The sequence below is a fragment of the Stegostoma tigrinum genome, chromosome 34 (genome assembly GCF_030684315.1).
Source record: "Stegostoma tigrinum isolate sSteTig4 chromosome 34, sSteTig4.hap1, whole genome shotgun sequence".
NCBI lineage: Eukaryota > Metazoa > Chordata > Chondrichthyes > Orectolobiformes > Stegostomatidae > Stegostoma > Stegostoma tigrinum.
Window position 1 is genome coordinate 8848297 of NC_081387.1, and position 20103 is coordinate 8868399.

The 20103-nt window shown below is 47.4% G+C and overlaps 2 protein-coding genes across 2 annotated transcripts in view; one reads left to right on the forward strand and one right to left on the reverse strand.

Moving 5' to 3' along the window:
- The window catches only part of LOC125467663 (butyrophilin subfamily 1 member A1-like), a 103558-nt gene extending 96741 nt beyond the window's left edge, over positions 1 to 6817 (forward strand). Inside the window, exons 6-8 of the mRNA XM_048563801.2 lie at positions 908 to 946; positions 1071 to 1097; positions 3498 to 6817. Of these exons, the coding sequence (XP_048419758.1) occupies positions 908 to 946; positions 1071 to 1097; positions 3498 to 4036 (605 nt within the window). The 3' untranslated portion in view covers positions 4037 to 6817. The remainder of the gene's footprint in view (positions 1 to 907; positions 947 to 1070; positions 1098 to 3497) is intronic.
- Positions 6818 to 8236: 1419 nt separating this feature from the next.
- LOC125446355 (nuclear factor 7, ovary-like) lies at positions 8237 to 19307 on the reverse strand. Its single transcript, XM_048519857.1, has 6 exons — positions 18915 to 19307; positions 18569 to 18664; positions 17796 to 18029; positions 15339 to 15355; positions 15142 to 15254; positions 8237 to 8825 (listed from the first exon to the last, which is right to left on the reverse strand). The coding sequence occupies exons 1-6, from the start codon at positions 19305 to 19307 to the stop codon at positions 8284 to 8286; spliced, it is 1395 nt and encodes a 464-aa protein (XP_048375814.1). The 3' UTR covers positions 8237 to 8283.
- Between the last annotated feature and the right edge of the window lie 796 nt (positions 19308 to 20103).

Consider the following 20103-nt stretch of genomic DNA (forward strand, 5'->3'; position numbering starts at 1 on the left):
GCCAGACAGAATAATCACCATTGAGGTACATACAGGAACTCCATCTGCATGAGCTGAAATTCAATTATTAATTATGTACAAAAAGTGAAGCATGGGGAAAGAGTGATATTAGGAGAAGTGAGCAAGAAGCAGAAATTTTGGAAAAAAGTCTCAAACTTTGGTTCAAATTCTCCAGCAAATCATTGATGTTTGAAGAACCGAGATGCCAAATTTTTAAAAACTATTTTTTCCAGGGCTGGATTGGTGATTTAGATTTAATTATGCATGACAGCATGATTAACAATCTCAGTGTTCTGCCTACAGTGGGATTGCATTTTCTCTTGTTTGTTCAGTGTGCATTAGGTACAGTCACATCAGACCCTTCCCTGAATTTCAATGCTGTGTTCGTTGAATCACTGTCCAGCGAACAGAGCAAAATATAAACCAAAAGAACTGCGGGTGCTGTAAACCAGGAACAAGAACAGATAAGCTCAGCAGATCTGGCAGTATCTGTAAAGAAAAAAAGTCAGAGTTAATGTTTCAGGTTGGTGACCTTCCCTCAGAACTCTGTTTTTCTTTCTTCACAGATGCTAATAAATGTGCTGAGCTTTTCCAGCAACTCCAATTTTTGTTAGTGAACAGAGAAAATTGGACACCAAACTTCCTGTTGGGCTTCCGACTTTCCTTAATCCGACAGCCAGTTACATACAGGGAGTGGAAGGAATGATATGATTAAGAGAGATGAGAAAAAGAGATGGAAATTAAAAATGATGAAAAGGTTTAAAACTTGGCTGAAATTCCCTTTGGCCCATCTAGTCTTGGCTGGTCACAAACGAGCACCTTACTATTCAGAAATTGTTGTCTGATTTAGTGTTCATCGCAGCAGAGTCCATTAAGACTTTATGTTTCTCTTCTTCAACATTTTCAGATTTTCTTCCACATGTTCAGTTCCCTGTTAGTGAGGCAGGTAAGATTTCTTCACCTTTCTAACAACGTCATCATGTGTAGCTGTCTGTCAGCTTCGATCAGCCGTAATTGACCCGGGGCAATCTCGATTTTATTTATTTGTTTGTTTGTTTTTTGCCTTGCAGAGTGGAGCAGGATTCAGAGTTACTCGGGTGAGTAGTGGCATTCTGTTCGAACAGAATGAGTGAAGCACAGTAAGAGGGTCTGCTCTGGGTCCACGTGCATTGCTATACTGGGATGTTAAGGAAGGGAGAGCTTGTCAGATCCTAAAGGAAAGATTCTGTTCCACATCCTTGTCACCTCTGGAGCTCAGGGGACACACTAGCATTGTGGCTGTGCTACTGACTTGGTAATTCCCAAGTCCTGAACTACTTTTCTGCAAGTCCCACTGCGGGGAGCATGGTATTTCCATTCAATTAATGACTAGATTCTTTAAAAAAAACAACTAAACTATCAAAGAATCCATGTTTCATGAAATTCTGCCCCCCCCCTCCAGCACATGGACACTTGGTGGCAGTTAACTGTCAGTCATCACCCAATTGGTGCATTCTCTATGGTAAAGCCTCTACAGTTGTTGACAATGGGCACACTGTACCAAGTGATCTGTCCATGCTACAGACTCTAACTTGAACATGGGGGGAGGCCTTTGGAATCTGATGAGTTTGGGAGCTACCAACTTTGCTTTTAATGAATACCAGCAATTGTTAATTAAAAATAAGAGGTTGTTGTCCTTTTGATCTGAGAGGATACGGTGCGATTTATACCGCGTGCAGTTCTGATTTCCTTATCTGAGGAAAGGATGTCCTGTCTAAGGAGGGAGTGCAACAGAGGTTCATCAGAATGATTCCTAGGATTTCAGCACTACCGTATGGAGAGACAATGAATCGTTGGGACTAACTTCAATGGGATTTAGAAAAATGAAGGGTGTCTCCCATAGGGACCTACAAAACTCATACAGGACTGACAGGGTGGACACCGCAAAGATGTTCCCGATGACTGGGTAGCCCGGAATCAGGGGTCACAGTCTAATGATGTGGGTTATCAGATTGAGATATGGAGAAATGTCTTCACCCAGAGAGTGGGCAGCCTGTGGAATTCTCTGCCACAGAAAGTGGCAGAGGGGAATAACCTTGAATGTTTTCCAGAAGGAAATAGAGGTCATTCTTAGGACTGAAGGGATCAAAGGATATGGGCAACAGATACAGAGTTGGATGATCAGCTGTGATCATAACGAATGGCTGAGCTGGCTAGAAGGGCTGATTGGCCTATTCGTCACTCTAGTTTCTACCCAATCCAAAAATGATCATAATCTTGAATGAGAATAGATAATAGTCAGAGACTTGTACAGACCCTTCAGTGCAACCTGTCCATTCAAACCAGATATCCCAAATTAATCCAGTCCCATTTGCCAGCATTTGGCCCACATTCCCTCTGAACCCTTCCTGTTCACATACCCATCCAGATGCCTTTTAAATGTTGTAATTGTACGAGCCTCCACCACCTCCTGTGGCAGCTCATTCCATACATGAACCTTTCCCCCTTGGGTCCATTTTAAAACTTTCCCCTCTCACCTTAAACCTGTGCCCTGTAGATGCCCCTACCCTGGAGAAAAGACCTTGGATACTCAGCCTATCTGTGCCCCTTGTCCCCTCAGCCTCCAGCGCTCCAGGGAAAATAGCCTAAACCTCTGCCTGCAGCTCAAACCCTTCTACACCGGCAACATTTTCAAGTTTCACAACATCTTTTCTATAGCAGGGAGACCAGAACTATGCGCAACATTCCAAAAGTAGCCCAGCTTTCCCAGTGAATGGAAAATGAATGACCAGAGGGCTCCAATTGAAAGTATTAATGTGATGAAGAGGTGTAACAGCATTTTTAAAAGTAGCTGGTCCATAGAATCACAATGGTACCGAATGAGGCCATGCAGCCCGTCGGGCTGTTTATTGTCTGGTTTAGAGTGGGTCTGCTGTACTGGGCAGGCTGGTGAATGCAAGCTCGGTAAATAACCTTTAAGGAAATGAAAACGAGAGGCGCGCACGGGTTAAACAAAATGTGAAAGGCAGAGCTACAGGGCAAGAGCAGGAGAGTGGGACCCATAGGATAGCACCTTTGGGGGCCTGTCAGAGAGGTAGTGGGCTGAAAGGCCTGTGCTGTACTCTCTGGCACATGGACTTCAGGAAATGGCAGACCTTCCAAATGCTTCAGACTGGGCACCAATAGTAGGATCTTCCTGCTGACTGCAGCCTTGTTACTGCAAAGGACTGTAGAGGCTAAGTCATTGAGCATCTTTAAGACAGAGATAGGTCGGTTAATGAATGGTGAGGGGATCAAGGGTTATAGGAAGAATGGGGTTGAGAAACATATCAGCTATGATTGACGGGCAGAGCAGACCTGATGGGCCGAATGGCCTAATTCATATTTCTTACAGTTTCGGTCTCAGTCTCTACATCAGTCAGTTGAATTAAGAGCTGTGTTATTTGATAAGTTTTCTGTATCTATTCAAAGATGCATTTCATGAGTTTTGTTTCAGTCCCTCTTTCTCTTCCCTTCAGTCTCTGTGACACTGGACCCGGACACAGCCAATCCCTGGCTCGTCCTGTCAGAGGGGGGGACCAGCGTGCAGGACAGTGACACCAGGCAAGTGGGGGCCTTCGATAACCCTGAGAGGTTCCAGGTCAGCCACTGTGTCCTGGCCTCGGGGGGCTTCTCCTCAGGCCAGCACTACTGGGAGGTGGAGGTGGGCCGCAAGGAGGCCTGGGAGCTGGGCGTAGCCACCGAGTCTGTCAACCGCAAGGCCAAAGTGAGCGGGGTGCCCAACACCGGGCACTGGAGCCTGTCGCGCCAGGGCAGGACAGAGTACCGGGCCGTGGATTGGCCTCCCCCTCTGCAGCCGGGACCAGAGCTGACGCTGGTGGGAGTCCTCCTGCTGTACAGTCAGGGCCGAGTGTCCTTCTTCAACGCAGAGAGGCACCTGCACCTTTACACCTTCACGGCCAACCTCTCGGAGAAAGTGTACCCCTTCTTCTGCCCGGGGTCATACAACTGGCAGACCAATGCAGAGCCCCTCCGCCTGCGCAACCCCAGAGCCTAGAGAAAGGTCAGAGAGAGGGGGGGCGGGGGGAGAGAGGGAGAGAGAGAGAGAGAGGACACGTCGCTGACAGGCCCCAGACCTTTCCTGCTCCCACACAGCCTCGGGAAACAGACTCCGAAGGCAGCACCTCGACACAGCCATGGGCGTATCCCATTTAAATCCTAGGACACGGTGCGCAGTTACGGTCTGACAACTGTCGAGGCAAAAACCAGAAAGCGCTGGAGAAACTCTGTGTCCGGCTGGCTCCGGTGACCTAGCCTCTGAAATGCCTGTTTTGTGACATTTGCAGAGCCTGATGCATTATGCAGCCACCAGAGCCCCTGTTGCAACATGGGAAACTGGTGGACCTTGTTCCTGGAGATTGCTGTGCACACAGTAACATACTAATGTCCAGATGAATAGTCTCATCACGTGTGGAGGTCCGATACATGTCAGTCCTATGACCATAACTAATAGGAGACAATCTAATCACTGCCCCTTGGCATTCAACACTGTTATCATCACTGAATCCCCCACTATCAACATCCTGGGGCTTATCATTGACCAGAAACTCAACAGGACTCGCCAGAAGCTAGGAATACTGTAGTGAGTAACTCACCTCCTGACTCCCTAAAGCCCTGTCCCATCATCAAGGCACGAGTCAGAAGTGTGATGGAATACTCCCCACTTGCCTGGATGGGTGCAGCTCCAAAAACAAAAGAAGTTTGACCCAATCCCCGGACAAAACAGCCTGCTTGACTGGCACTGTATCCACAAGCATCCACTCGCTCCACCACCGACGCTCAGTGGCAGTGTGTACTATCTACAAGATGCACTGCAGAAATTCACCAAAAATCTTCAGACAGCACCTTCCAAACCCATGACCGCTACCATCTAGAAGGACAAGAGTAACAGATACATGGGAACACCACCAAGTTCCCCTCCAGGCCACTCATCATCCTGACTTGGAAATATATCACTGTTCCTTCACTGTCACTGGGTCAAAATCCTGGAATTCCCTCCCTAAGGGCATTGTGGGTCAACTCTCAGTAGGTGGACTGTAGCAGTTGATCATTTGTGGGACATCCATATCCCACAAACAGATTGAAGCGGCAAAAAAAAAGTCCTGGATATATATCTGTCTGGGTGCTGCGTGTGTCACTCCTGGGTGTTCATAGTTCTGAGGAAAAGTCATTGACTCAAATTTTTAAACTCTTTCTCTCCATGGATTGCTGATTTTTTTTTCAAGAATTTGTTTTGGCTCATTTGTGATCCATTACCATATCCTTGAGGCAGAGTCGAGGGGCTAATCATTAGATTTTCTTTAATACTTTTTAAAAAAAACTTAATGTGGTTTGGTGCGGTGAGCTAAAGTTGACCCTTGAACTGTGGTCAGCAATTTGTGCAGCTAAAAGAAACAAACTATTGTTTCTTTGTGAAACCAAGCCTGGAAGTTACTTGCAAGTTTATTCTTATTTTTAAAAAAATGCTCCACAGATGCTTTTATGCTGGAGCAGCAATATGCTTAACCAGATAGCAGAGATATTTGGCCATTAGTGAGGTCAGTACCTGGAAATTGGTTCCAGCAAGTCTGGAAGAGACACACTTCTCAAGTGAACAATAACTAGGATCTCTCAGAGGAGGCAGTCTGACAGGGAGAGGTCAGAGTCTTGAACTGGGCTTTGGACTCTTCTAGGAGGGAGGAGTCTAGGCTATTGATACGATAGGTTGCAGATTTGAAAGTTCCCTGCCTGACCCTCCAATACCTGATAACGGACATTCTCAGACCAGAAACACTTTTAAGCATTGTGGACTTCCTCTGAATGAGCTGAAAAGGTTTGACTGTTTTTGTTTGTCTCTCGTTGAGGATAACAAAGATTATTGGGTTTTAAAATCAATTATTTTAATTTTGCTCTGATAAAGTCACTGTATTGCTCATAAATTGCCAAGTCTTTTGTTTAAACTGCAAAGATGGGTTCCAGAGTGAATTATTCAGAGTCTGGGATTGTTTATTCCAAAGTTTGTGAAGGAACCATTGCAGTTAATTGAGGGTCTTTGAAGGCTTTAATTTGGTTGTGTTGAGAATGCAGAAGCTGATTGATTTGGTTGCCTGCCTGTCTCTATGCTAATAGAGAAAGGGACTCAATCTGACTATCACTGGACAAGACATTACAATCATGGTTGCTTAATAAATCACTTGACCAGCCTGCTGCCACCTCCAGGCCACTTACAATGAGACAGACAGCCAAGGAAAATCTGGATTTTGCAATCTCACGCAAGATTTTAAATTGGGAATTGACTGGATGCTGAGGACGAGTGGAAGATAAGCTCGCTCCAGAATGCTAGTGCCTAATGCAAAACATGCACCATTCCACTCTGCATCAGCAGCGATCTTAGCTGTCACCAGTTTTAAAAGAGGCAAGCTCCCTCAACAGAGATTCCAACTTGAAGGAATCCTGCTGAGAAATCTTTCCAAACACTCATGGTGTGGTCTTGTGCCAGTGAGCAGTAAAAGGGACTGCAACTGATGGCTTCCTGCTCAGTGATCTCCTCTCCCTCAACAGCCTGGCAAAAAAAAATCTTACTACAGAAGTCATCCTAGTTTACTGGATCTGACTTCATACTGACCTGTTCAGTGATAAGGAACGGAAGCAACAGGCCCCAGTGGAATATGGCAGTGACGGGGATTTTTTTCATTTTTTGTTTTGTTTTAAGCTTTGTCTAATTTATTGTTAAAATATTTTGTCTCTTTGCCTCTGGGGAGCTCTCAAGTAATAAAGCTGTAACCTTTAGTTGATTTCAGCACTGTGACTGCTGGTCTGTTTTACAAATTAAAGCAGAGGGTTGTCTGTAGGAGCTATATTAGCCCATAGTTCCTGTACCCCATGCCCGGTAGACATGGCACCTGCTACAACATTGCCCCATTCTCTCTGCACTCCCCCACTTCTGGTTTCTTGTCCTTCCATGATTCGATTCACCCTACCACTTCTGTTGCCCTGAGGGTGGGGTTTGCAGGAGAACATGACACTGGGGCAGATAAGCCACCATTGTATTAGAGTGATGGAGTGAGCTCAAAAGGCTGAATAGACTACTCCTGCTCTTGGTTTCTGTGACCAGGCTGGAGGGGAAGCTGAGGGGGTGGGGGCAGAAGTGAGGGGCATGGAAGACGGGAGGCAAAGGTGAGGGGTGTGGAAGCACACAAACAAAGACAAAGGTTATATCCAAAGGGGGAAAACAGGACAGCGTGGCATGAGGGCGGCAGTGGGATGTTGGGAAGGAGGCAGGGCAGTGAGGCCTAAGTGGGCTGTACTTAGGAAGGCATGGCCCAAAGGAGGAGCCCAAGGTGGGTGCAGGGGTGTGCAGTGCTTTGGGCTGTTGCAATTGAGCAGGTTTGATGGTAGAACAAAAGGAGGCTCCCAGCCATAGCAGTTCCTTCCATCTTTAACAAGGTGGGCAGCCTGTCTGCTCAGCAGTTAGCATTGCTGCCAGGGACCTGGGTTCAACTCCACCTTCAGACAACTGTCCCGGTGGAGGTTGTACGTTGTCCCCCTGCTGGTTTCTTCCCACAGCCCAAAGATCGCAGAATCCCTAGCTCGCGGAAACGGGCGCTTCGGCCCAATAAGTCCACACCGACCCTCAGAACATCCCATCCCCGTATAACCCAACTAATGTGCACGTGCCTGAACACACTGGGCAATTTAGCATGGCCAATCCACCTAACCTGCACATATTGGGACTGTGGGAGGAAACCAGAGGTCCCAGAGGAAACCCACACAGACACAGGGAGACCGTGCAAACTCCACATAGTCACCCAAAGGTGGAATCGAACCCAGGTCCCTGGTGCTGTGAGGCAGCAGTGCTAACTGAGCGACCCCTGCGCAGGGATAGGGTGGGTTGGCCATGCTCAATTGCCCACATCATCCGGGGATGTGCAGGCTGGGTGGGTCAGTCACGGGAAACGCAGGGTCACAGGGATAGGATGCTCTTCAGAGGGACAATGCAAAAACGATGGGCCGAACGGCCTGCTCCTACACTGCGGTGGTGGGTGCGTGGGCGCGGCTCTGTACCATCTCCCGCGGGCACCCACAACATAAAGTCTGCCGTCACTCCGCGCATGTCTAAGCCACGAGTTACTTTTTAATAAAGATACAGCAACGTCACAACGGAGGGGGGGGGTCTGTGTGGGTTGGTTGGTGGGGGGTGGGGGCGAAACGAGCCGTACTTCCACCGGGAGGTCGCACCCAGTTAGGGGGCACTGTTAAGGGAGGTTACAGCTTCAGGGTGCAGAGTCGCAGCCCCTCGGCGTTGCCGGGGCAACTGGTCAGGTAAGGGCTGAAGTAGGGGAAGAGACGCTCGCCGAAGGTGTCCCTGAAGGTGTACAGGTGAGACATGTTGTCCGCGTTGTAGAAGGACACCTGGCCGCCCTCGAAGTCCAGGTAGATGCCCACCTTCCGCGGCCTGGTTGCGGGGGCCAGCGGCACGGCTGGCCAGTCCAGGGCCTTGTACTGGTCACCGTCCCGCAGCCAGAGCGTCCAGTAGCCGTCCACTGGCGACAGGGTGATGCGGCCTTTCCTGCGCACCGACTCGCGGGCCACGCCCAGGTCCCAGGCCGTCTTGGCGCCCACCTCCACCTCCCAGTAGTGCCGGCCTGACCTGAAGCCCTGCGCCGCCAGGATGTTGACGCACGGCCCGAAGCGCTCCGGCCCCTGCGGCTGCTGGTTGCTGTCGGTCAGCCTGACGTGGGTCAGGTCCTCGGACACCAGGAGGCGTTGGTGGGCTGACTCAGGGTCCAGTGTCAGGGCCTCAGGGGCTGAAGGGGTGGGGAGAAGAGGAGAGAGGGGGGCAACGTCAGGGTCATACAGCACAGACCCTTCAGCCCAACCAACCCATGCTAACCCTCATCCCAAACTAATCTCGTTCCACCTGCCTGCTCCTGGCCCCTATCCAAAGCTTTCCTACGCACATATTTATTAGAGTGCTCTGCAAATGTTGTAACTGTACCTACATCTGCATCCACCCCTTACATTGGCAGTGCATTCCACACACAAACCACCCTCTATGTGTAAAAAGAATTAAAGTTGCCCCCCCATGTTCTTTCTCCTCACCTTAAAATATGCCTACAAGTTTTGAATTCCCCCACTCTAAGTAAAAGATCCGTCATCCACATTATCTACACCTGATTATTTTGTAAACCTCTACAAGGTCACTCCTCAACCTTCTACACCCCAGACTATCCAGTCTCTCCTTATAACTCAAACCCTCCATTCCCCAGCAACATCCTGAAATCTTCTGAATCCTCTCCGGCTTAATGAAATCCTTTCTATAACAGGGCAACCAGAACAGGGCACAGTAATCCAAAGAGACCTCAATGTCCTGTACAACATCAACATGACATCCCAACTCCTATCCTCAAAGGTTGAGCAATGAAGTGTGCTAAACACCTTAACACCCCCCTATCTACATGACACAAACCTCAAAAAATTACATACCTGAACCGCTGTCTGTTCTACAGCAGTACCCAAGATCCAACTTATTGCAATTAAAATTCCTCCCCTTGTTTGTTTTACCAAATGCAATATCTTGCATTTATCCAAATTAAACTCCATCTGCCACTCCTCAGCCCATATCACAGACCACTGACTTTCAGGCAATCCCAGTATCAGTCAAATGGCCATTCAGCCCATCATGTGGGCAAGGGACAATCACGTGTCATTCAGCCCATCAAGCTTGCTTGCCCTCCCTCTGCCCTTCAGTAAAATATGGCTAATCTGATTTCAACCCCAACTCTAGTTTCCTGCACACCCCACCCAATAATCTTTCAACCACCTCGGTCATCTACTTCTACCTTCAAAATACAGAAGGACCCTACTTTTCAGGAAGTGTTCCAAAGAGAAAACCTTCAAAAAATACACAATCGCCTAAGCGGATGACCACTGATTTTTAAATGGTGTCACTTCGTTCCAGATTCTCCCATAAGTAAACATCCTCACCACATCTATCTTGTCAGGGCTTCACAGAATCTTAAATATTTTAATCATTAAACTCTTGACTAGATCTTCCTTTCCTGACATCCAGAAATGGAATCATACAGCCAAAGCTCTACAGCACTGAAACAGACCATTCAGTCCAACTTGTACATGCTGGCCAGATATCTTAAATTAATCTAGTCCCATTTGCCTGAATTTGAGCAGTATCCCTCTAAACCCTTCCTATTCATAAGCCCATCCAGATGCCTTTTAAATGTTGTAATTGTGCCAACCTCCACCACTTCCTCTGGCAGCTCATTACATACACGCATCACCCTCTGTGGTAAAGTCACCCCTTTGGTCCCTTTTAAATCTTTCCCCTCACCTGAAATCTATGCCCTCTAGCTTGGACTCCCTTGCCCCGGGTGTTTATTCACCTTATCCATGTCCCTCATGATTTTATAAACCGCTGTAAGGTCACCCCTCGGCCTCCAACACTCCAGGTCAAGAAGTTCCAGCCTATTCAGCCTCTCCTTGTAGCTCAAACCCTGCAATCCCAGCAACATCCTTGTAAATCTTTTCCATACCCTTAAGTTTCACAACATCTTTCCATTGCAGGAAGGCCAGAATTGAATGCAATATTCCAAAAGTGGCCTGACCAATGTCCTGTACAGCAGCAACATGACCTCCGAACTCATACTAAATGAACTGACCAATGAAGGGGCCCCAGCCCTTACTTTTTCTGCAGACCAAAGTCTCTCCCATCCTGGTATTTTCCTAGCAAAACATTTCTCCCACTCCTAAGCTGCCTGTCACTGTTGATCACAAAGTCAGACTTGTTCACTGTGCAGCAAATGCGTTCCATCCCAGGCTCCAGGACTTTTAGCGTAACATACTTTCAATTCTCTACCTCCAGATATGAGTCAACTCATTTCTGGATGAGTCAGATTGAGCAATAAATGCTGACCCAGCCAGCAACAATATCTCATGAAGTCTTCTTAAAATAAGATATAAATAATAGATTTTATCTGTAATGTGTATTTTATATTTGAGTGTTTTGAATAAATAAAACAGAAGGACTGCAGCAGCTCAAGTAGAGAGCTTACTAGCACCTTGAGAGCAACTAGGGATAAGTAACGAATGTGGGTCCAGCCAGTGATATCCACAACCCACAAATGAAAAAGAAACTCTTGAAACGATCTTATATCTGTATCCCTTCTGCTTCATCACCAACACCAGCCCCAACCCAGTTAGAATTGAATTCTTCATAAAGTGTGGCACTCTATTCCTGCTTTGTCCCCACCCACTTCGCTTGCTGTTTACTCTCTCATTCCAATAGCAAAATGGAAGATGCATTCACATGGACATCAACACCAAATTGTAACCCTCCCATCCCTGATTTGGTCAGGATATTGCTATTGTATGGGATCTTGCTATGTGCGACCTTGCTGCTGAGTTTCCTATGTCACAATAGTGAATGTACTTCAAAAAGCTCATTACCGGTCATCACTCTCTGGGTGAAGAAATATTTCATATCTCAGTCCTGAAAAGTTTTAACCTTAAAATATGGCTCCCCCATCACGAGGGACATCCATCCTTTATATGCTGTCTAGTCCTGTTCGGATTTTAGAGATCCCCTCATTCTTCCAAACTCCAGTGAACACAGTACTAACCAGCAACATCTCATCTCAGCCCTGCCATTCCAGGCAGTGAAGAGGGGTTCCCTAACACTTAAGCTGGATTGCAGCATGTTACCTTTACAACTTTAATGGGATTGACATGACAAGCCACAACGTTCATCCTCTGGTATCAGTGAGCCAGTGTCACGGCTTATACACACCAATTTTTTTTAAAAATGCATCTAGACTGCTGCTTCTTACCAAACTTAAACTGTCTATACATTTGTTAGAAATATCTGTCTACTCTGGCTAAATGTGGTATAAAACATCCCAAATTTATCAGCTGAACTTTTGCCTGCTGAATCTGGTGTCAAGTACATTTTAGGTAGGCAGCATGAGTTTCCACTTCCTTAACTGAGGTTAGACATGGAGGGATTTTTCAGTCAGCTCTAGATGTCTTACAGTGCAGAACAAAGGCAGCTTATGAATAAGCATTCTCATTGATAATGTAAAACCTGTGTGGATCTGAGGGAAGTACCCAAAAGAGGGGGCAATGGGGACAGCGTAGATAGCTTTACTCTGTATCTAACCACACCAACCCACTCTCACAATGATGTACCTGTCTTCAGAGTGTTTGATGGGGACAGCGTAGAGGGAGCTTCACTCTAGCTAACCCCATATTGTCCCTGTCCTGGGAGGGTTTGAAGGGACAATGTACAAGGAATTCTGCTTTGTACTGAATTATGGAAATCAGATCTTTCAACCCCGCCAGCTCAACCTGACATTCAACATGTGAGGCTGGACGAACACAGCAGGCCAAGCAGCATCTCAGGAGCACAAAAGCTGACGTTTCAGGCCTAGACCCTTCATCAGAGAGGGGGATGGGGTGAGGGTTCTGGAATAAATAGGGAGAGGGGGGGAGGTGGACCGAAGATGGAGAGAAAAGAAGATAGGTGGAGAGTGTATAGGTGGGGAGGTAGGGAGGGGATAGGTCAGTCCAGGGAAGACGGACAGGTCAAGGTGGTGGGATGAGGTTAGTAGGTAGATGGGGGTGTGGCTAGGGGTGGGAGGAAGGGATGGGTGAGAGGAAGAACAGGTTAGGGAGGCAGAGACAGGTTGGACTGGTTTTGGGATGCAGTGGGTGGAGGGGAAGAGCTGGGCTGGTTGTGTGGTGCAGTGGGGGGAGAGGACGAAATGGGCTGGTTTAGGGATGCAGTTGCATCCCCCTCTCTGATGAAGGGTCTAGGCCCGAAACGTCAGCTTTTGTGCTCCTGAGATGCTGCTTGGCCTGTGTTCGTCCAGCCTCACATTTTGTTGTCTTGGAATTCTCCAGCATCTGCAGTTCCCATTATCTCTCATTCAACATCATGGCTGTCTCAACACCATAGTTTCACTCTATCCCCATAGCTCTCAACAACTATAGCCCCTAGAAATCCACCTATTTCTCAAACACGTTCGGTGACTTGGCCTCTAGAGACATGTGGGGTAGAAGATTGCACAAGCTCATCACCGAATGAGTGAAGAACACTGCCCAAGTCTGAAATATTCCAACGCGTATCTCAGACTGTGACCCCTTGTTATGGAAGCTGCACCCAGCCAGGGGAAGCATCATTCCTGCATTCAACCCATCCAGCCCTGTCAGAACTCTGTGCTTCAATGAAATCCCCCTTTCATTCTTCCAAAATCCAGGCCCAGACAACTCAATCTCTCATTGAGGAAACTGCCACTAGGAATCAGTTTGGCAAACCTTCACTGTACACCAGTGCAAGCATGGCTTTTTAAAATCAAAAAGGGGCCAAAACTGCTGAAATATCCCTAAAGTCTGATCTTACCGATACAACCACAGTTAAGACTTCCTTGATGCTGTACTCAAGACCCTGCAATGAAGGCCAACATTTTCTTTCAAGTGTTTGCTGCACCAACATGCTCATTTTTCAGTGAGGGGGACTCCTAGGTTCCTTTGTACATCAAAAGTTCTGTGCAACTTAGAGTCAGAGCACAGAAACAGAGACTTTGGTCCAACCAGTCCAACTGATCATAATCCCAAATTGAACCAGTCCAATCTCCCAGCTCCTGGCCCATATCCCTTGAAACCTCCTACTCATGAGCTTATCCAAATGCCTTTTAAACGTTGATATTGTACACGTATCCACCAGATCCTCTGGAAGTTCATTCTACACAGAAACGTGTGTAAAGAAAGTTGCACCCCCCCCCCCCCCCCCCCCCCATCCTTTATAAATCTCTCACCTTAAAAATATCCCCTCAGTCTTGATAACCTCCACCCTAGGGAAAGAAAACACCTGCCATTCATCTTATTTATACACCTCATGATTTTATAAACCTAAGGTCACCTGTCAACCTCCTACCCTCCAGTGGGAAAAGTTCCAGTCAATCCAACCCCTCTATTACACGAACCTTCCATTTGTGGCAATATCCCAATTATCTGGAATACTGCATACATTTTGAGGCAGTTCAATGGTTTGATTTATTCCAGAGCTGAAATGAGAAGTTGAGCAGTTCAGTCCTATATTCACTCAAGTTTATAAGAATGAGGGCTGTAATTGAAGTGTACTAGATGCCGAAGGGTTTGACAAAGTAGACGTAGAGGGGATGTTTACTCTTGCAGGGCAAACTGAAATGAGAGGTCATTGTTTTAGTCTGAAGGACGTCAGATTAAAAACAGATGCCGACAATTACTTCTCTCAAAGGATCATAAATCTGGAATTCATTACCCCGGAGTGGAGTAGCTGCCACGACATTCAGTAAATTTAAGGAGATGGATTTTTAATTAGTAATGGGCTGAAGGGTTATGGGGAGCAGGAAGGAAAGGTGAGGCCAGGATGAGATCAGTCATGATCACATTAAACATCACAGCAGGCTGAAGGGGCTGAATGGCTACTCCTATCTATTAAGTTCTCAAGTTCCAATCTACACCTATATAAATAATACTGGTTCACGATTCCCCTGCCCACCTACGTTTACCCGCATTATACTGCACTTGTTCACTCAGCCTATCTAAATCATATCACGGCTTCAGCTAAAGCAGAAAGCATTTTAGAAAAGCTTGGAGTAAATTGAGACGAATAAACATTAAGGATAATTTTAAGGTTCGACTTGGGGGAGATTGGTGAATGAATTATACCAAATCTATAGGAGGATAGGAAGGAATTCCAGAGAAACCTCAGGAGGTCTGGCTGTATCCAGAGAGAGACCAAATTAACATTTCAAGGCTTTGGGACAGCCCCATTTCAGATTTGCTGGGTTTCTCCAGCCTTTTTAATATTTCCTGTTCTAGATTTCACAGTAATTTGCTTTGATCAGGGAAGAGTTCTGTTTGAAGTCTGAGCCAGATCCAAACAAGGATTGCAGTAATGTGGCACGCTCCACATCAACTTTTTTTTAAAGAAAGAAAAATGTTCTCTTTTGGGATCACTGGCTGGGCTGGCATTTATCTCCCATCCCCTGTTGCCCTTGAGGTGGTGAGCCACCCAGCTCCAAATTAAAACCCCACGCAAATGTGCATGGAGAAAGATCTCTTTACCTGGGCTGATGAAATCCTTCATCTCTTTCCATATTTTGTACTGCAGTGGTCCTTTGAATATTCCCAGAGGCAGGTCTGTAGCTGCTTCAGTGGGCAGTTGGATATCATCAGGCCTGTGGGGACACTGATTGGTGATGTTGCAACAGCAGGAACATGCATCTTATATCAGAGACGGGGCCAGGAGACCGGGCACCTACCTTCGTTGGCTTAACTCCTGAAAAATATACGAGAAAAAAAGTTAATTTGACCTTGTTTCACCCACAGAATCCCTAGAGTGGAGGTGCAGCCCATCCAGTGCATATTGCTCCTTTGAAAATTGTCCCACCTATCCCACCCCACATTTCCCATGGCTAACCCACCTTGCCTGCACATTATGGGTAATTTAGCACAGCCAATCCACCTAACCTGCACATTTTTGGACGGGAGGAAGCGCATGCAGACATGGAGAACATGCAAACTGTGCACAGTCATCCGAAGCTGGAATCGAACCCAGGTCCCTGGTGCTGAGGCAGCAGTGCTAACCACTGAGCCACTGTGCCCAGTGATTAAAACATCAAAGGACTGCTTTCACCACCTTTTCAGGAAAGGAGTTCCAAGCATTCATGACTGTCAAAACTTCAACCCTCTGTTTTAAGTGGGTAGCCCTGATTTGTAAACATGGACCTCCAGTCCTAGATTCTCCCAGAAAAAGAAACATTCCCTCACTATGTACCCGCTAAGTCTGTCCTCAGGATTTTATTTGCTTTAATAGGCACCTCACTTCGAAACTCCAGAGATATGCATCTAACCTTTCCTCAAACCCATCCATTCCAGCTGTTGGCCTAGTAAACCTCCTCTGAACTACCTGCAATATAAAATTCATTCCTTAAAGAAGGAGACCAAAAATCTGCACAGTATTCCAAAGGTGGTCTCAGTTATCTCTATAGCTGAAGCTAGAGATATTGAGTTTTGTATTTAATTCCCTTTGTGATAAGTGATAGCATTCTGGTAGCTTTCCCAATCACTTGTACTATGCCCAGGATTCACACACCAAGACACCCAGATCTTTCTGCATCTCAGAACTAACTTCTTACCATTCTTTCCTTCCAAAATGGACAGTTCCATATTATATTGTTCGCTACAGCTTTGTCTACTCAAGCTGCTTATTGCCTTTTTTGTGCCTTGTATCCTGTTCACAACTTACTTGCCCAAACCATCATCGATCAACATGGCAAACATTTCTTAGGGCAGTTTGTAGATCATAGAATCCTACAGTGTGGAAGCAGGTTATCCAGCCCATCAGGTCTACATTGACTCCACCTTCTGAAGAGTATATCCCTTTCAGACATTTCTCTCCCCCCTCTCCTCCACCCAGCCAATCCCTGCAACCATGCATTTCCCCATGGCTAACTCATGTAGCCGCACATCCCTGGACACTATGGGGCAATTTAACTGGCCAGTCCTCCCAACCTGCACATCTTTGGACTGTGGGAGGAAACCAGAGCACCCGCAGAGAACCCACACAAATACGGGGAGAACGTGCAAGCTCTACACAGTCACCAGAGGCTGGAATCAAACCCAGGTCCCTGGTGTTGTGAGGCTGCAGTGCTAACCACTGAGCCACATGCTGCCCTCAATCCATGCCCCCTCTGCCCATGGTCATTTATGTAAATAAGGAGTTGAGGTCTCAGCACTGATCGCTGCAGCACATCGCTCATCACATCTGCCAACTTGAGATGAGATCCGTTTACATCTGTCTCATTCCTGTCAGCTGGCCTTACATTCCTGTCATTCTGAAATCTCGTGTATCCTTCAAGATTCAGGTTCCAATCTAGGTCATCCTGCAGCTACCTCTCTGCAATACCTAGCTATAGCAAGCATTAACTTCCATTAGTATCCTCAGCTCATCCATTGTTTTATTTGTTAAAAGCATTCAGATATACAGCCTTCAATTGTATCCTTTTACTCTTTGTAAAGTAATCTTTGTTGATTGAATCTTAGATTCTTAACTCTCTATCCCCTCCTGTGTTTGTTGATCATTTCCTGTAACAGTACCTTTCCCTTGACCCTACTTTGCTTCACTGAATTCTTTCCTAATTGATCCAATTAGTTTAAAATCCAAATTTTAAATTGGCAGCCTAAGACTACAAGGAAGAATTTTTTCTTTCAGTGGTCATTTTTTTTTCAATGGAGAGCAGTGGTGATGGAATTTATTCAGGACTGAGATATACCTTTGATAGTCAAATAAATTGAGGCTTACAGGGGACAGGCAGGTGAGCGGAGTTGAGAACATGATCCCAGCAGCCAGGATACTTGGCGGGGGGGGGGGGGGGGGGGGGGGAAGACAAATTTTGAGGGGCTGATTAGGCTGTCTCTGCTCCTATTTCTTCAGCACTTATCCCACCATTAAAGGACAGACCTTCCATTGCTAAGCACCCACCCCCCCTCAAGTTCTGGATTCGACTCATTCCTCCTCAGATGCTCCTTAAAATCCAACTCATTGACCAAACCTTTGACCTTCAGCCCCAAAATTTCCTGTGGCTCAGGTCTGAGTTTGTTTGCCCCAGGAAGTGAATAACCTCAGGACAATCTCTACAAAAGTGGAAAGGGGCACTTAGAAACAGTTGTGGGCCCCATTGGTCTGGTTGCATCTGAACGAGGTCCCTTGCTCCTACCTTCAGGAATTCGATGTCATCGCCCTGGGCCTGTTGGCTGATCAGCTCGGCCAGCCGAACATCCAGTGAAGACAACCCCTGTTGGACTTTCTGCAGGTTCTCTCGGATCAAGGTCAGAATGGATCTCTCATGCTCCACCAAGTCGTGGGTTAAAGCAGCTTCTCGCTCGCAGAGAAAACCATGCATTTGAGCAAACTGCTCCTTGATGTGCTGTCGCAACGACTCTACATTTTTCTACAAAAGGAAACATCAAGCTCTTTGAAGAAAGATGTGAAGAAATAGGCTACAATGTATAAAACATGTATGAAAGAAACAAAAGCTCCAAGGGGATGGGTGAGAAACATTAGAAAACATTAATATTTATGCTCAAATCCATGTTTTGCACCAATATCTACAACTTTGCAATCCAGATGCCAAGTTGAACTGTGGCTGACCTCCATATCGGCATGAGTTGTACTGATATGACAGGGCTGGATTGTGATAGTGTCCCTACCACTGGACCAGGACGATACAGGTTCAAGCCCCACCTGAACACCAGAAGTGTGATTCAACATCTCAGAACACATTTAGCAGTAAAGCCCCGTTTAATGTCAGCCAAAGTAACTTAAACTGGCCGCATTTATTAACCTCCAATTCATAACACTGCGAATGGCTTGTTCCAATAGATAGGCATCAAAATTTCCAACAAGAGGCCCACCATTAATCAGGGGTGTGGGTGTGGGAAAGAAAGATTGATTTCCAGAGGAAGAATTCTGAAGTGTCCCTAGGGTTACCTTGACCAAGGAGATCTTGTCCTCCTCCACGTCGAGGAAGGCAGTGAAAGCACTTGATTGATCCTGGAGTGAAACAGTTTCCTCCTGTAGCTTTTCCTGTGGAAACAGCAGGGTGTGGTGGTAGGGGGGCGGGGTGGAGAAGCGTAAAAGATAGTGACTCCCGTACTTCGGGCTAAACCCGAGGTGGGGGGTGCCAGTTAGGCCAAATCTTGGGAGAGCAGTAGGTGGTTATAGAGGGTCGAATGGTGTAGGAGTGATGCGGTGTGGAGTGGAAGAGGTACTGGTGGGGTGGTGTTGGGAAAGGAGACAGTAGATTTGTGGGGTGGTGGTGGGGGGGAAGCAGTACCTTGTAGAATTGTGCAGCCTCCTGGACAGGACTGGCCTCATGCTGCTGGTGCTCTGGGCTGTCCCGGCAACTTACACAGATCAGCTGCAGGTCAGTGTCACAGAACAGTTTGTAGCGAAGGCCGTGAAGGTGGCAGTACAGGCCGGCCAGTGTGCGAGCCTCCTCGCTCATCTCCCGCACCACCTGATTGGGACGGAGGGGTCCCTCCCGATCATTCTCCTCCCGACACTCGGGGCAGCACAGCCCGGGGGCCTGGCGCTGCCAGTACTCCTGCACACACTGACGGCAGAAATTGTGGCCGCAGCTCAGAATGACCGGGTCCACGAACAGCTCCAGGCAGACGGGGCACAGCAACTCCTCGGTGAAGCTGACATGAGCCCAGGCAAGAGCCATGGCGGGTCCCTGAGCCCGCCTGCCTACCTACCTACCTGGCACACTGCCCGCCAGCCGCCCTTGCACCCCCTCCCGCCAGCCGCCCTTGCACCCCCTCCCGCCAGGCGCCCTTGCACCCCCTCCCGCCAGGAACAACACAGTCAAACAGAGGCCCCCTGGAACGGCAGCCTTTACAAATCCCAGCGCAAGTGGAGGACGTCTTCCCTGACTCCTCGTTTGATCCCTCAGCCAATCCCTGTGTGCCATAGTTAATAACCGCTTAGCAATTCCCCGGCTCCTCGTGGGGATCATCCCGAACACCTGAAGACACGGATGTTTTTCAAATTCACTCATGGACGTGGCCTTTGCTGTTTGGGTGATATATTTTCAAATCAGGATAGTGAGTGGCCCGAGGGGGGCAAGAAATGAACCTTGCAGAAAGTAGTATTCTCATGTACCAGCTGTGCTCGTCCTTCTGTTCATAGTAGCTGAGGGTTTGAAAGGTGCTGCTGGAGGAGCCTTTGAAAGTTGATGCTGTAGATGGTACATAAGGTGCTGCTGCTGAGTGTTGGTGGCGGAGCCGGGGGTTATGGACGTTTGTGGAGGTGTTGCTAATCAAATAGGCTGCTTTGTCCAGGGTGATATTGAGCTTCTTGGGCCTGCATCCATCAGGCAAGTGGGGAATGTTCCATCACCTTCATGACTTGTGTCTTGTAGAGAGTGGACAGGCTTTGGGAAGTCAGTTACTTTCTGCAGGATCCCTTGCCTCTGACCTGAATGGTCTAATGGATGTCTGGCCTGCCGGTGACTCCAGACC

Bases quoted from the DNA above. Each gene is read 5' to 3' on its own strand.
- LOC125446355 (XM_048519857.1), bottom strand. From the start codon at position 19,307: ATGGCTCTTGCCTGGGCTCATGTCAGCTTCACCGAGGAGTTGCTGTGC. The intron at 18,030-18,568 runs GTAACCCTAGGG...TTCCTTTTGTAG, and splicing joins ACAAGATCTCCTTGGTCAAG to AAAAATGTAGAGTCGTTGCG. The intron at 8,826-15,141 runs GTAAAGAGATCT...CCACCCCTTCAG, and splicing joins GAAGGATTTCATCAGCCCAG to CCCCTGAGGCCCTGACACTG.